The 17,615-nt window shown below is 52.2% G+C and overlaps 2 protein-coding genes across 3 annotated transcripts in view; one reads left to right on the top strand and one right to left on the bottom strand.

The window, feature by feature from the left end:
• The window catches only part of SCTR (secretin receptor), a 93,726-nt gene extending 91,252 nt beyond the window's left edge, over positions 1 to 2,474 (bottom strand). For both annotated transcript variants that reach the window (XM_068246326.1, XM_068246327.1), the window contains exon 1: positions 2,399 to 2,474. The gene's annotated coding sequence lies outside the window, so the exon portion shown is untranslated. The remainder of the gene's footprint in view (positions 1 to 2,398) is intronic.
• A 75-nt stretch (positions 2,475 to 2,549) lies between these two features.
• The window catches only part of CFAP221 (cilia and flagella associated protein 221), a 169,069-nt gene continuing 154,003 nt past the window's right edge, over positions 2,550 to 17,615 (top strand). Inside the window, exons 1-2 of the mRNA XM_068246325.1 lie at positions 2,550 to 2,637; positions 3,861 to 4,142. Of these exons, the coding sequence (XP_068102426.1) occupies positions 3,887 to 4,142 (256 nt within the window). The 5' untranslated portion in view covers positions 2,550 to 2,637; positions 3,861 to 3,886. The remainder of the gene's footprint in view (positions 2,638 to 3,860; positions 4,143 to 17,615) is intronic.

Genomic DNA, 17,615 nt, shown 5'->3' with positions numbered 1-17,615 from the left:
GCTTCTGCTGTCACGCATGTCTGCCTCCTACACAGTCTATGCGCTTCTGCTGTCACGCATGTCTTCCTCCTGCACAGTCTATGCGCTTCTGATGTCATGCGTGCCTGCCTCCTGCACAGTCTATGCGCTACTGATGTCCCGCGTGTCTGCCTCCTGCACAGTCTATGCGCTTCTGAGATCACGCGTGTCTGCCTCCTGCACAGTCTTTGCGCTTCTGAGGTCACGCGTGTCTGCCTCCTGCACAGTCTATGCACTTCTGAGGTCACGTGTCTGCCTCCTGCACAGTCTATGCTCTTCGAAGGTCACACGTGTCTGCCTCCTGCACAGTCTATGTGCTTCTGAGGTCACGCGTCTGCCTCCTGCACAGTCTATGCGCTTCTGAGGTCACGCGTGTCTGCCTCCTGCACAGTCTGCCTCCTGCACAGTCTATGCGCTTCTGAGGTCACGCATGTCTGCCTCCTGCACAGTCTATGCGCTTCTGATGTCATGCGTGCCTGCCTCCTGCACAGTCTATGCGCTACTGATGTCCCGCGTGTCTGCCTCCTGCACAGTCTATGTGCTTCTGAGGTCACGCATCTGGCTCCTGCACAGTCTATGCGCTACTGATGTCCCGCGTGTCTGCCTCCTGCACAGTCTATGCGCTTCTGAGGTCATGCGTGTCTGCCTCCTGCACAGTCTATGCGCTTCTGAGGTCATGTGTGTCTGCCTCCTGCACAGTCTATGCGCTTCTGATGTCATGCGTCTGCCTCCTGCACAGTCTATGTGCTTCTGAGGTCACGCGTCTGCCTCCTGCACAGTCTATGCGCTTCTGAGGTCACGCGTCTGCCTCCTGCACAGTCTATGCGCTTTTGATGTCATGTGTGTCTGCCTCCTGCACAGTCTATGCGCCTCTGATGTCACGTGTGTCTGCCTCCTGCACAGTCTATGCACTTCTGATGTCATGCGTGTCTGCCTCCTGCACAGTCTATGTGCTTCTGATGTCACAGTCTATGCCCCTCTGATGTCATGTGTGTCTGCCTCATGCAGTCTATGCGCTTCTGATGTCATGCGTCTGCCTCCTGCACAGTCTATGCGCCTCTGAGGTCACGCGTGTCTGTCTCCTGCAGTCTATGCACTTCTGATGTCATGCGTCTGCCTCCTGCACAGTCTATCCACTTCTGATGTCATGCGTCTGCCTCCTGCACAGTCTATGCCCTTCTAATGTCATGTGTGTCTGCCTCATGCACAGTCTATGCGCTTCTGATGTCATGCGTCTGCCTCCTGCACAGTCTATGCGCTTCTGATGTCACGCGTGTCTGCCTCCTGCACAGTCTATGCGCTTCTGATGTCACGCGTGTCTGCCTCCTGCACAGTCTATGCGCCTCTGAGGTCACGCGTGTCTGCCTCCTGCACAGTCTATATGCCTCTGAGGTCACGCGTGTCTCCCTCCTGCACAGTCTATGCGCTTCTGAGGTCACGCGTGTCTGCCTCCTGCACAGTCTATGCACTTCTGAGGTCACGCGTGTCTGCCTCCTGCACAGTCTATAAGCTTCTGAGGTCACGCGTGTCTGCCTCCTGCACAGTCTATGCGCTTCGGAGGTCACGTGTGTCTGCCTCCTGCACAGTGTATGTGCTTCTGAGGTCACGCGTCTGCCTCCTGCACAGTCTATGCGCTTCTGAGGTCACACGTGTCTGCCTCCTGCACAGTCTATGCGCTTCTGAGGTCACGCGTGTCTGCCTCCTGCACAGTCTATGCGCTTCTGAGGTCACGCGTCTGCCTCCTGCAAAGTCTATGCTCCTCTGATGTCACGTGTGTCTGCCTCCTGCACAGTCTATGCACTTCTGATGTCATGCGTGTTTGCCTCCTGCACAGTCTATGTGCTTCTGATGTCACAGTCTATGCCCTTCTGATGTCATGTGTGTCTGCCTCATGCAGTCTATGCGCTTCTGATGTCATGCGTCTGCCTCCTGCACAGTCTATGCGCTTCTGATGTCACGCGTCTGCCTCCTGCATGCCTTGCCGAAATACGGACAGCAATGTCAACAGGCCTTGCAGCAGATCTGAACTCTTGCACAGGACACAAGAAAACACAGGGAAATGCACCCTGTATGTATTTAGAGAGATTAGCCTGTCTACTTCCCCTCATCTGTGAATAATAACAACTGTTGTTGAAACTCTCAGCTGTGTCAGCTGACTGCCGCTGCAGAGCAGTTAATTTGTAAGCACAGGATGTATAACCCTATCTGCTTCCATGAAAGCAGGAAGTAGACGCACTGCAGATGTATTGCAGGATTTGTATAAAGGTTATGCTGCTGTTGCTTATCTCTCGAAGCAGAGAGGCAGTTCTGGGTTCAGATCGGCAGTAAGAAGGCAGCTTCTGTTTCCATAGCATTAGTAAGGCTGGGATTTGTGGTTCACCAGGAACTGCTGCCGGGTAATCCGTCTCTCCGCACAAGTCACAGATTCCCGCGTGTCCCGCAGCCTCATCTCCCGCCAGCTCCCCGCCCCGCCCTTGTGTGGGCGTGTCCTCTCTGCCTTCACTGCTTCCCTGATCCCCGCCCTCCGGAGACGTCATGAGGCACGTGTGTGACTTCCGGCGTCACCATGGCAACGCGTCCTGCCGGAGAGATGAGAGCCCGGAACACCCGAGACACCCGGTGACTGCCTCCCTATATCACCCCAATACTATCCTGCCCCTCCTCCCCCATATACCGCCCCTCCCCTCCTCCTTATATCACCCCAATATATTATCCTACCCCTCCCCCTGCTAGTTATATAACCCCAATATTATACTGCCCCTCCCCCTCCTTATATCACCCCAATATTATACCACCCCTCCTCCTTATATCACCCCAATATTATACTGCCCCTCCCCCTCCTTATATCACCCCAACATTATACCACCCCTCCTCCTTATATCACCCCAATATTATACTGCCCCTCCCCCTCCTTATATCACCCCAATATTATACCGCCCCTCCCCCTCCTTATATCACCCCAATATTATACCACCCCTCCTCCTTATATCACCCCAATATTATACTGCCCCTCCCCCTCCTTATATCACCCCAATATTATACCACCCCTCCTCCTTATATCACCCCAATATTATACTGCCCCTCCCCCTCCTTATATCACCCCAATATTATACCGCCCCTCCCCCTCCTTATATCACCCCAATATTATACCACCCCTCCTCCTTATATCACCCCAATATTATACTGCCCCTCCCCCTCCTTATATCACCCCAATATTATACCACCCCTCCTCCTTATATCACCCCAATATTATACTGCCCCTCCCCCTCCTTATATCACCCCAATATTATACCACCCCTCCTCCTTATATCACCCCAATATTATACTGCCCCTCCCCCTCCTTATATCACCCCAATATTATACCGCCCCTCCCCCTCCTTATATCACCCCAATATTATACCACCCCTCCTCCTTATATCACCCCAATATTATACTGCCCCTCCCCCTCCTTATATCACCCCAATATTATACCACCCCTCCTCCTTATATCACCCCAATATTATACTGCCCCTCCCCCTCCTTATATCACCCCAATATTATACCACCCCTCCTCCTTATATCACCCCAATATTATACTGCCCCTCCCCCTCCTTATATCACCCCAATATTATACTCCCCCTCCCCCTTATATCACCCCAATATTATACCACCCCTCCCCCTCCTATCACCCCAATATTATACCACCCCTCCTCCTTATATCACCCCAATATTACACTACCCCTCCCCCTCATATCACCCCAATATTACACTACCCCTCCCTCACCCCCCTGTGTGATATGACTCCTTGTTGTAGCCGACTCCGGGTGTCCTCAGAAGCTGACTGCTTTCTTCTTCCTCCTCAGGTGATCTCCGCTCTCCCGGTGACATTATGGACGTGGCACCACCAGCTGTCTTTAGCTTTCCCAAAGATCACCAGATACTGATGAGATCCTCGCCGACCTTACCGGGCATGGGCCAGAGAATGAGACGCCCTCCCTTCATACAGGACACCGGCCAGAAGCGCAGGCCACCCCCCACCGTACCAGACACCGAGCAAAGCATGACGAGGCCGGCATCACTGACACTGGACAGTATGGTGGAGGAGGTGCCCGGCCTCCCTGTACCCAATCACCTGCTAGAGTCAAGTCAGTAAGACTAAACTGCAGTCATGAACCTCCTCCCCCAACCTGTATCTCTTGTACACCCCCTATACTGTCACCCAGCTAGCTCCACTCTCTCCTTACACAGCATCTCCTATCTAACCCACTAAACCACTCCCGTGTGTACCTCTGCCTCACCTGTTACTCCAAGTACACACCGCTACACAGCATTACCTGTCCTCCTATCTACACCACTAAACCACTCCCATGTGTACCTCTACCTCACCTGTTACTCCAAGTACACACTGCTGCACAGCATTACCTGTCCTTCTATCTACACCACTAACCCACCCCTGTGTGTACCTCTGCCTCACCTGTTACTCCAAGTACACACCGCTACACAGCATTACCTGTCCTTCTATCTACACCACTAAACCACTCCCGTGTGTACCTGTACCTCACCTGTTACTCCAAGTACACACTGCTACACAGCATTACCTGTCCTATCTACACCACTAAACCACCCCTGTGTGTACCTCTGCCTCACCTGTTACTCCAAGTACACACCACTACACAGCATTACCTGTCCTATCTACACCACTAAACCACTCCCGTGTGTACCTCTGGCTCACCTGTTACTCCAAGTACACACTGCTACACAGCATCACCTGTCCTCCTATCTACACCACTAAACCACTCCCGTGTGTACCTGTGCCTCACCTGTTACTCAAAGTACACACCGCTACACAGCATTACCTGTCCACCCATCTACACCACTAAACTACTCCCGTGTGTACCTCTGCCTCACCTGTTACTCCAAGTACACACAGCTGCACAGCATTACCTGTCCTTCTATCTACACCACTAAACCACTCCTGTGTGTACCTGTACCTCACCTGTTACTCCAAGTACACACTGCTGCACAGCATTACCTGTCCTTCTATCTGCACCACTAAACCACCCCTGTGTGTACCTCTGCCTCACCTGTTACCCCAAGTACACACTGCTGCACAGCATTACCTGTCCTTCTATCTACACCACTAAACCACTCCTGCGTGTACCTCTGCCTCACCTGTTACTCCAAGTACACACCGCTACACAGCATTACCTGTCCTTCTATCTGCACCACTAAACCACTCCCATGTGTACCTCTGCTTCACCTGTTACTCCAAGAACACACCGCTGCACAGCATTACCTGTCCTTCTATCTACACCACTAAACCACCCCTGTGTGTAATTTCTGCCTCACCTGTTACCCCAAGTACACACCGCTACACAGCATTACCTGTCCTTCTATCTACACCACTAAACCACTCCTGTGTGTACCTCTGCCTCACCTGTTACTCCAAGTACACACCGCTGCACAGCATTACCTGTCCTTCTATCTACACCACTAAACCACCCCTGTGTGTACCTCTGCCTCACCTGTTACCCCAAGTACACACTGCTGCACAGCATTACCTGTCCTTCTATCTACACCACTAAACCACTTCCGTGTGTACCTCTGCCTCACCTGTTACTCCAAGTACACACCGCTACACAGCATTACCTGTCCTCCTATCTACACCACTAAACCACTCCCATGTGTACCTCTGCCTCACCTGTTACTCCAAGTACACACCACTACACAGCATTACATGTCCTATCTACACCACTAAACCACTCCCGTGTGTACCTCTGCCTCACCTGTTACTCCAAGTACACACCGCTACACAGCATTACCTGTCCTCCCATCTACACCACTAAACCACTCCCGTGTGTACCTCTGCCTCACCTGTTACTCCAAGTACACATCGCTACACAGCATTACCTGTCCTCCCATCTATACCACTAAACCACTCCCGTGTGTACCTCTGCCTCACCTGTTACTCCAAGTACACACCACTACACAGCATTACCTGTCCTCCCATCTACACCACTAAACCACTCCCGTGTGTACCTCTGCCTCACCTGTTACTCCAAGTACACATCGCTACACAGCATTACCTGTCCTCTCATCTATACCACTAAACCACCCCTTTGTGTACCTCTGCCTCACCTGTTACTCCAAGTACACACCGCTACACAGCATTACCTGTCCTCCCATCTACACCACTAAACCACTCCCGTGTGTACCTCTGCCTCACCTGTTACTCCAAGTACACATCGCTACACAGCATTACCTGTCCTCCCATCTATACCACTAAACCACTCCCGTGTGTACCTCTGCCTCACCTGTTACTCCAAGTACACACCACTACACAGCATTACCTGTCCTCCCATCTACACCACTAAACCACTCCCGTGTGTACCTCTGCCTCACCTGTTACTCCAAGTACACATCGCTACACAGCATTACCTGTCCTCTCATCTATACCACTAAACCACCCCTTTGTGTACCTCTGCCTCACCTGTTACTCCAAGTACACACCGCTACACAGCATTACCTGTCCTCCCATCTACACCACTAACCCACTCCCGTGTGTACCTCTGCCTCACCTGTTACTCCAAGTACACACCACTACACAGCATTACCTGTCCTCTCATCTACACCATTAAACCACTCCCGTGTGTACTGGTGCCTCACCTGTTACTCCAAGTACACACCGCTACACAGCATTACCTGTCCTTCTATCTACACCACTAAACCACTCCCGTGTGTACCTCTGCCTCACCTGTTACTCCAAGTACACACCACTACACAGCATTACCTGTCCTCTCATCTACACCACTAACCCACTCCTGTGTGTACCTCTGCCTCACCTGTTACTCCAAGTACACACTGCTGCACAGCATTACCTGTCCTTCTCCTATCTACACCACTAACCCACTCCCGTGTGTACCTGTGCCTCACCTGTCACTCCAAGTACACACCGCTGCACAGCATTACCTGTCCTTCTCCTACCTGTTACTCCAAGTACACACCACTGCACAGCATTACCTGTCCTTCTATCTATACCACTAACCCACTCCTGTGTGTACCTCTGCCTCACCTGTTACTCCAAGTACACACCGCTACACAGCATTACCTGTCCTCCCATCTATACCACTAAACCACTCCCGTGTGTACCTCTGCCTCACCTGTTACTCCAAGTACACACTGCTGCACAGCATTACCTGTCCTTCTCCTATCTACACCACTAACCCACTCCCGTGTGTACCTGTGCCTCACCTGTCACTCCAAGTACACACCGCTACACAGCATTACCCGTCCTTCTATCTACACCACTAAACCACTCCCGTGTGTACCTGTGCCTCACCTGTTACTCCAAGTACACACCACTGCACAGCATTACCTGTCCTCCCATCTACACCACTAAACCACCCCTGTGTGTACCTCTGCCTCACCTGTTACTCCAAGTACACACCGCTACACAGCATTACCTGTCCTCCCATCTACACCACTAAACCACTCCCGTGTGTACCTCTGCCTCACCTGTTACTCCAAGTACACACCGCTACACAGCATTACCTGTCCTCCCATCTACACCACTAAACCACTCCCGTGTGTACCTCTGCCTCACCTGTTACTCCAAGTACACACCGCTACACAGCATTACCTGTCCTTCTCCTATCTACACCACTAAACCACTACCGTGTGTACCTCTGCCTCACCTGTTACCCCAAGTACACACCACTACACAGCATTACCTGTCCTCCCATCTATACCACTAAACCACTCCTGTGTGTACCTCTGCCTCACCTGTTACTCCAAGTACACACCGCTGCACAGCATTACCTGTCCTCCCATCTATACCACTAAACCACTCCCGTGTGTACCTCTGCCTCACCTGTTACTCCAAGTACACACCGCTACAAGCAATACCTGTCCTTCTATCTACACCACTAAACCACCCCTGTGTGTACCTCTGCCTCACCTGTTACTCCAAGTACACACCGCTACACAGCATTACCTGTCCTTCTCCTATCTACACCACTAAACCACTACCGTGTGTACCTCTGCCTCACCTGTTACCCCAAGTACACACCGCTACACAGCATTACCTGTCCTCCCATCTATACCACTAAACCACTCCTGTGTGTACCTCTGCCTCACCTGTTACTCCAAGTACACACCGCTACACAGCATTACCTGTCCTTCTATCTACACCACTAAACTACTCCCGTGTGTACCTCTGCCTCACCTGTTACTCCAAGTACACACCACTACACAGCATTACCTGTCCTCTCATCTACACCACTAACCCACTCCCGTGTGTACCTCTGCCTCACCTGTTACTCCAAGTACACACCGCTACACAGCATTACCTGTCCTCCCATCTATACCACTAAACCACTCCCGTGTGTACCTCTGCCTCACCTGTTACTCCAAGTACACACCGCTGCACAGCATTACCTGTCCTTCTCCTACCTGTTACTCCAAGTACACACCACTGCACAGCATTACCTGTCCTCCCATCTACACCACTAAACCACCCCTGTGTGTACCTCTGCCTCACCTGTTACTCCAAGTACACACCGCTACACAGCATTACCTGTCCTCCCATCTATACCACTAAACCACCCCCATGTGTACCTCTGCCTCACCTGTTACTCCAAGTACACACCGCTACACAGCATTACCTGTCCTCCCATCTACACCACTAAACCACTCCCGTGTGTACCTCTGCCTCACCTGTTACTCCAAGTACACACCACTACACAGCATTACCTGTCCTTCTATCTATACCACTAAACCACTCCCGTGTGTACCTGTGCCTCACCTGTTACTCCAAGTACACACCACTACACAGCATTACCTGTCCCTTCATCTACACCACTAAACCACTCCTGTGTGTACCTCTGCCTCACCTGTTACTCCAAGTACACACCGCTGCACAGCATTACCTGTCCTCCCATCTATACCACTAACCCACTCCCGTGTGTACCTCTGCCTCACCTGTTAATCCAAGTACACACTGCTACAAGCAATACCTGTCCTTCTATCTACACCACTAAACCACCCCTGTGTGTACCTCTGCCTCACCTGTTACTCCAAGTACACACCGCTACACAGCATTACCTGTCCTTCTCCAATCTACACCACTAAACCACTACCGTGTGTACCTCTGCCTCACCTGTTACCCCAAGTACACACCGCTGCACAGCATTACCTGTCCTTCTATCTACACCACTAAACCACTCCCGTGTGTACCTCTGCCTCACCTGTTACTCCAAGCACACACCGCTACACAGCATTACCTGTCCTCCCATCTATACCACTAAACCACTCCCGTGTGTACCTGTGCCTCACCTGTTACTCCAAGTACACACCACTACACAGCATTACCTGTGCTTCTATCTACACCACTAAACCACGCCTGTGTGTACCTCTGCCTCACCTGTTACTCCAAGTACACACCGCTACACAGCATTACCTGTCCTTCTATCTACACCACTAAACCACTCCCGTGTACCTCTGCCTCACCTGTTACTCCAAGTACACACCGCTACACAGCATTACCTGTCCTTCTATCTACACCACTAAACCGCTACCGTGTGTACCTCTGCCTCACCTGTTACTCCAAATACACACCGCTACACAGCATTACCTGTCCTCCCATCTATACCACTAAACCACTCCCGTGTGTACCTGTGCCTCACCTGTTACTCCAAGTACACACCACTACACAGCATTACCTGTGCTTCTATCTACACCACTAAACCACTCCTGTGTGTACCTCTGCCTCACCTGTTACTCCAAGTACACACCGCTACACAGCATTACCTGTCCTTCTATCTACACCACTAAACCACTCCCGTGTACCTCTGCCTCACCTGTTACTCCAAGTACACACCGCTACACAGCATTACCTGTCCTTCTATCTACACCACTAAACCACTACCGTGTGTACCTCTGCCTCACATGTTACTCAAAGTACACACCGCTACACAGCATTACCTGTCCTCCCATCTATACCACTAAACCACTCCCATGTGTACCTGTGCCTCACCTGTTACTCCAAGTACACACCACTACACAGCATTACCTGTCCTTCTGTCTACACCACTAAACCACTCCCATGTGTACCTCTGCCTCACCTGTTACTCCCACACCGCTACACAGCATTACCTGTCCTTCTATCTGCACCACTAAACCACTCCCATGTGTACCTCTGCCTCACCTGTTACTCCAAGTACACACCGCTACACAGCATTACCTGTCCTCCCATCTATACCACTAACCTACTCCCGTGTGTACCTCTGCCTCACCTGTTACTCCAAGTACACACCGCTACACAGCATTACCTGTCCTCCCATCTATACCACTAAACCACTCCCGTGTGTACCTCTGCCTCACCTGTTACTCCAAGTACACACCACTACGCAGCATTACCTGTCCTTCTATCTACACCACTAAACCACCCCTGTGTGAACCTCTGCCTCACCTGTTACTCCAAGTACACACCGCTACACAGCATTACCTGTCCTCCTATCTACACCACTAACCCACATCCGTGTGTACCTGTGCCTCACCTGTTACTGCAAGTACACACCGCTACACAGCATTACCTGTCTTTCTATCTACCCCACTAAACCACTCCCGTGTGTACCTCTGCCTCACCTGTTACTCCCACACGCTACACAGCATTACCTGTCCTTCTATCTGCACCACTAAACCACTCCCATGTGTACCTCTGCCTCACCTGTTACTCCAAGTACACACCGCTACACAGCATTACCTGTCCTCCCATCTATACCACTAACCTACTCCCGTGTGTACCTCTGCCTCACCTGTTACTCCAAGTACACACCACTACACAGCATTACCTGTGCTTCTATCTACACCACTAAACCACTCCTGTGTGTACCTCTGCCTCACCTGTTACTCCAAGTACACACCGCTACACAGCATTACCTGTCCTTCTATCTACACCACTAAACGACTACCGTGTGTACCTCTGCCTCACCTGTTACTCCCACACCGCTACACAGCATTACCTGTCCTCCCATCTATACCACTAAACCACTCCCATGTGTACCTGTGCCTCACCTGTTACTCCAAGTACACACCACTACACAGCATTACCTGTCCTTTTATCTACACCACTAAACCACTCCCGTGTGTACCTCTGCCTCACCTGTTACTCCAAGTACACACCGCTACACAGCATTACCTGTCCTTCTATCTGCACCACTAAACCACTCCCATGTGTACCTCTGCCTCACCTGTTACTCCAAGTACACACCGCTACACAGCATTACCTGTCCTCCCATCTATACCACTAACCTACTCCTGCGTGTACCTCTGCCTCACCTGTTACTCCAAGTACACACCGCTACACAGCATTACCTGTCCTCCTATCTGCACCACTAAACCACTCCTGCGTGTACCTCTGCCTCACCTGTTACTCCAAGTACACACCGCTACACAGCATTACCTGTCCTCCCATCTATACCACTAAACCACTCCCGTGTGTACCTCTGCCTCACCTGTTACTCCCACACCGCTACACAGCATTACCTGTCCTTCTATCTGCACCACTAAACCACTCCCATGTGTACCTCTGCCTCACCTGTTACTCCAAGTACACACCGCTACACAGCATTACCTGTCCTCCCATCTATACCACTAAACCACTCCCGTGTGTACCTCTGCCTCACCTGTTACTCCCACACCGCTACACAGCATTACCTGTCCTCCTATCTACACCACTAAACCACTCCCATGTACCTCTGACTCACCTGTTACTCCCACACCGCTACACAGCATTACCTGTCCTTCTATCTGCACCACTAAACCACTCCCATGTGTACCTGTGCCTCACCTGTTACTCCAAGTACACACTGCTACACAGCATCACCTGTCCTCCTATCTACACCACTAAACCACTCCCGTGTGTACCTCTGCCTCACCTGTTACTCCAAGTACACACCGCTACACAGCATTACCTGTCCTCCTATCTACACCACTAACCTACTCCCGTGTGTACCTCTGCCTCACCTGTTACTCCAAGTACACACCACTACACAGCATTACCTGTCCTTCTATCTACACCACTAAACCACTCCCGTGTGTACCTCTGCCTCACCTGTTACTCCCACACCGCTACACAGCATTACCTGTCCTCCCATCTATACCACTAAACCACTCCCATGTGTACCTGTGCCTCACCTGTTACTCCAAGTACACACCGCTACACAGCATTACCTGTCCTTCTATCTGCACCACTAAACCACCCCTGTGTGTAATTTCTGCCTCACCTGTTACCCCAAGTACACACCGCTACACAGCATTACCTGTCCTCCCATCTATACCACTAAACCACTCCTGTGTGTACCTGTGCTTCACCTGTTACTCCAAGTACACACTGCTGCACAGCATTACCTGTCCTTCTATCTACACCACTAAACCACTCCTGTGTGTACCTCTGCCTCACCTGTTACTCCAAGTACACACCGCTACACAGCATTACCTGTCCTTCTATCTACACCACTAAACCACTACCGTGTGTACCTCTGCCTCACCTGTTACTCCAAGTACACACCGCTACACAGCATTACCTGTCCTTCTATCTACACCACTAAACCACTACCGTGTGTACCTCTGCCTCACCTGTTACTCCCACACCGCTACACAGCATTACCTGTCCTCCCATCTATACCACTAAACCACTCCCATGTGTACCTGTGCCTCACCTGTTACTCCAAGTACACACCACTACACAGCATTACCTGTCCTTCTATCTACACCACTAAACCACTCCCGTGTGTACCTCTGCCTCACCTCTTACTCCCACACCGCTACACAGCATTACCTGTCCTTCTATCTGCACCACTAAACCACTCCCATGTGTACCTCTGCCTCACCTGTTACTCCAAGTACACACCGCTACACAGCATTACCTGTCCTTCTATCTACACCACTAAACCACCCCTGTGTGTACCTCTGCCTCACCTGTTACTCCAAGTACACACCGCTACACAGCATTACCTGTCCTCCTATCTACACCACTAAACCACTCCCATGTGTACCTCTGCCTCACCTGTTACTCCAAGTACACACCGCTACACAGCATTACTGTCCTTCTATCTATACCACTAAACCACCCCTGTGTGTACCTCTGCCTCACCTGTTACTCCAAGTACACACCGCTACACAGCATTACCTGTCCTCCTATCTACACCACTAAACCACTCCCGTGTGTACCTCTGCCTCACCTGTTACTCCAAGTACACACCGCTACACAGCATTACCTGTCCTCCCATCTATACCACTAAACCACTCCCGTGTGTACCTCTACCTCACCTGTTTCTCCAAGTACACACTGCTACACAGCATTACCTGTCCTTCTCCTACCTGTTACTCCAAGTACACACTGCTACACAGCATTACATGTCCTTCTATCTACACCACTAAACCACCCCTGTGTGTACCTCTGCCTCACCTGTTACTCCAAGTACACACCGCTACACAGCATTACCTGTCCTCCCATCTATACCACTAAACCACTCCCGTGTGTACCTCTGCCTCAACTGGTACTCCAAGTACACACCACTACACAGCATTACCTGTCCTATCTACACCACTAAACCACCCCTGTGTACCTCTGCCTCACCTGTTACTCCAAGTACACACCGCTACACAGCATTACCTGTCCTTCTATCTACACTACTAAACCACCCCTGTGTACCTCTGCCTCACCTGTTACTCCAAGTACACACCACTACACAGCATTACCTGTCCTTCCTACACCACTAAACCACTCCTGTGTGTACCTCTGCCTCACCTGTTACTCCAAGTACACACCGCTGCACAGCATTACCTGTCCTCCTATCTACACTACTAAACCACTCCGATGTGTACCTCTGCCTCACCTGTTACTCCAAGTACACACTGCTGCACAGCATTACCTGTCCTCCCATCTACACCACTAAACCACCGCCGTGTGTACCTCTGCCTCACCTGTTACTCCAAGTACACACCACTACACAGCATTACCTGTCCTCCCATCAATACCACTAAACCACTCCTGTGTGTACCTCTGCCTCACCTGTTACTCCAAGTACACACCGCTACACAGCATTACCTGTCCTTCTATCTACACCACTAAACCACCCCTGTGTGTACCTCTGCCTCACCTGTTACTCCAAGTACACACCGCTGCACAGCATTACCTGTCCTCCCATCTATACCACTAAACCACTCCTGTGTGTACCTCTGCCTCAACTGTTACTGCAAGTACACACCACTACACAGCATTACCTGTCCTTCTATCTACACCACTAAACCACTCCTGTGTGTACCTCTGCCTCACCTGTTACTCCAAGTACACACCGCTGCACAGCATTACCTGTCCTTCTATCTACACCACTAAACCACTCCTATGTGTACCTCTGCCTCACCTGTTACTCCAAGTACACACCACTACACAGCATTACCTGTCCTATCTACACCACTAAACCACCCCTGTGTACCTCTGCCTCACCTGTTACTCCAAGTACACACCGCTACACAGCATTACCTGTCCTTCTATCTACACTACTAAACCACCCCTGTGTACCTCTGCCTCACCTGTTACTCCAAGTACACACCGCTGCACAGCATTACCTGTCCTCCTATCTACACTACTAAACCACTCCGATGTGTACCTCTGCCTCACCTGTTACTCCAAGTACACACCGCTGCACAGCATTACCTGTCCTCCTATCTACACTACTAAACCACTCCTGTGTGTACCTCTGCCTCACCTGTTACTCCAAGTACACACTGCTGCACAGCATTACCTGTCCTCCCATCTACACCACTAAACCACCGCCGTGTGTACCTCTGCCTCACCTGTTACTCCAAGTACACACCACTACACAGCATTACCTGTCCTCCCATCAATACCACTAAACCACTCCTGTGTGTACCTCTGCCTCACCTGTTACTCCAAGTACACACCACTACACAGCATTACCTGTCCTTCTATCTACACCACTAAACCACCCCTGTGTGTACCTCTGCCTCACCTGTTACTCCAAGTACACACCGCTGCACAGCATTACCTGTCCTCCCATCTATACCACTAAACCACTCCTGTGTGTACCTCTGCCTCAACTGTTACTCCAAGTACACACCGCTACACAGCATTACCTGTCCTTCTATCTACACCACTAAACCACTCCTGTGTGTACCTCTGCCTCACCTGTTACTCCAAGTACACACCGCTGCACAGCATAACCTGTCCTCCCATCTATACCACTAAACCACTCCTGTGTGTACCTCTGCCTCACCTGTTACTCCAAGTACACACCGCTACACAGCATTACCTGTCCTATCTACACCACTAAACCACCGCCGTGTGTACCTCTGCCTCACCTGTTACTCCAAGTACACACCGCTACAGCTATAGCTCGGCTATGCTTCAGAGACTCCTTGCAGATGTCAAGAGTGGGCGGAGCAGGGGAGTGATAGGGCGTGGCTATGCTTCAGAGACTCCTGCAGAATTCAGTAAGGGGCGGAGCAGGGGAGTGATAGGGCGTGGCTATGCTTCAGCGACTCCTGCAGATGTCGGGACTGGGCGGAGCAGGGGAGTGACAGAACGGGGCTATGCTTCAGAGACTCCTGCAGATGTCGGAAGTGGGCAGAGCAGGGGAGTGATAGGGCGTGGCTATGCTTCAGAGACTCCTGCAGATGTCGGAAATGGGCGGAGCAGGGGGGTGATAGGGCGTGGCTATGCTTCAGAGACTCCTCCAGATGTCGGGAGTGGGTGGAGCAGGGGAGTGATAGGGCGTGACTATGCTTCAGAGACTCCTGCAGATGTCGGGAGTGGGCGGAGCAGGGGAGTGATAGGACGTGGCTATGCTTCAGAGACTCCTGCAGATGTCGGGAGTGGACGGAGCAGGGGAGTGATAGGGCGTGGCTATGCTTCAGAGACTCCTGCAGATGTCGGGAGTGGGCGGAGCAGGGGAGTGATAGGGCGTGGCTGTGCTTCAGAGACTCCTGCAGATGCCGGGAGTGGGCGGAGCAGGGGAGTGATAGAGCGTGGCTATGTTTCAGAGACTCCTGCAGATGTCGGGAGTGGCGAAGCAGGGGAGTGATAGGGCGTCGCTATGCTTCAGAGACTCCTGCAGATGTCGGGAGGAGGCGGAGCAGGGGAGTGATAGAGCGTGGCTATGCTTCAGAGACTCCTGCAGATGTCGGGAGTGGGCGGAGCAGGGGAGTGATAGAGCGTGGCTATGCTTCAGAGGCTCCTGCAGATGTCGGGAGTGGGCGGAGCAGGGGAGTGATAGGGCGTGGCTATGCTTCGGAGACTCCTGCAGATGTCGGGAGTGGGCGAAGCAGGGGAGTGATAGGACGTGGCTATGCTTCAGAGACTCCTGCAGATGTCAGGAGTGGGCGGAGCAGGGGAGTGATAGGGTGTGGCTATGCTTCAGAGACTCCTGCAGATGTTAGTAATGGGCGGAGCAGGGGAGTGATAGGGCGTGGCTGTGCTTCAGAGACTCCTGCAGATGTCGGAAATGGGCGGAGCAGGGGAGTGATAGAGCGTGGCTATGCTTCAGAGACTCCTGCAGATGTTAGTAATGGGCGGAGCAGGGGAGTGATAGGGCGTGGCTATGCTTCAGAGACTTCTGCAGATGTCGGGAGTGGGCGGAGCTGGGGAGTGATAGGGCGTGGCTGTGCTTCAGAGACTCCTGCAGATGTCGGGAGTGGGTGGAGCAGGGGAGTGATAGAGCGTGGCTATGCTTCAGAGACTCCTGCAGATGTCGGGAGTGGGCAGAGCAGGGGAGTGATAGGACGTGGCTATGCTTCAGAGACTCCTGCAGATGTCAGGAGGGGGCGGAGCAGGGGAGTGATAGGGCGTGGCTATGCTTCAGAGACTCCTGCAGATGTCGGGAGTGGGCGGAGCAGGGGAGTGATAGGGCGTGGCTATGCTTCATAGACTCCTGCAGATGTCGGGAGTGGGCGGAGCAGGGGAGTGATAGGGCGTGGCTATGCTTCAGAGACTCCTGCAGATGTCGGGAGTGGGCGGAGCAGGGGAGTGATAGGGCGTGGCTATGCTTCAGAGACTCCTGCAGATGTCGGGAGTGGGCGGAGCAGGGGAGTGGTAGTGCGTGGCTATGCTTCAGAGACTCCTGCAGATGTCGGGAGTGGGCGGAGCAGGGGAGTGACAGAGCTTGGCTATGCTTCAGAGACTCCTGCAGATGTCGGGAGGGGGCGGAGCAGGGGAGTGATAGGGCGTGGCTATACTTCAGCGACTCCTGCAGATGTCGGGAGTGGGCGGAGCAGGGGAGTGACAGATTGTGGCTATGCTTCAGAGACTCTTGCAGATGTCGGAAGTGGGCAGAGCAGGGGAGTGATAGGGCGTGGCTATGCTTCAGAGACTCCTGCAGATGTCGGGAGTGGGCGGAGCAGGGGAGTGATAGAGCGTGGCTATGCTTCAGAGACTCCTGTAGATGTCGGGAGTGGGTGGAGCAGGGGGGTGATAGGGCGTGGCTATGCTTCAGAGACTCCTGCAGATGTCGGGAGTGGGCGGAGCAGGAGAGTGATAGGGCATGGCTATGCTTCAGAGACTCCTGCAGATGTCGGGAGTGGACGGAGCAGGGGAGTGA

The sequence above is a fragment of the Hyperolius riggenbachi genome, chromosome 7 (genome assembly GCF_040937935.1).
Source record: "Hyperolius riggenbachi isolate aHypRig1 chromosome 7, aHypRig1.pri, whole genome shotgun sequence".
NCBI lineage: Eukaryota > Metazoa > Chordata > Amphibia > Anura > Hyperoliidae > Hyperolius > Hyperolius riggenbachi.
Note: the sequence above shows the minus strand (reverse complement) of the source record. Positions and strands in the feature narration are given on the sequence as shown.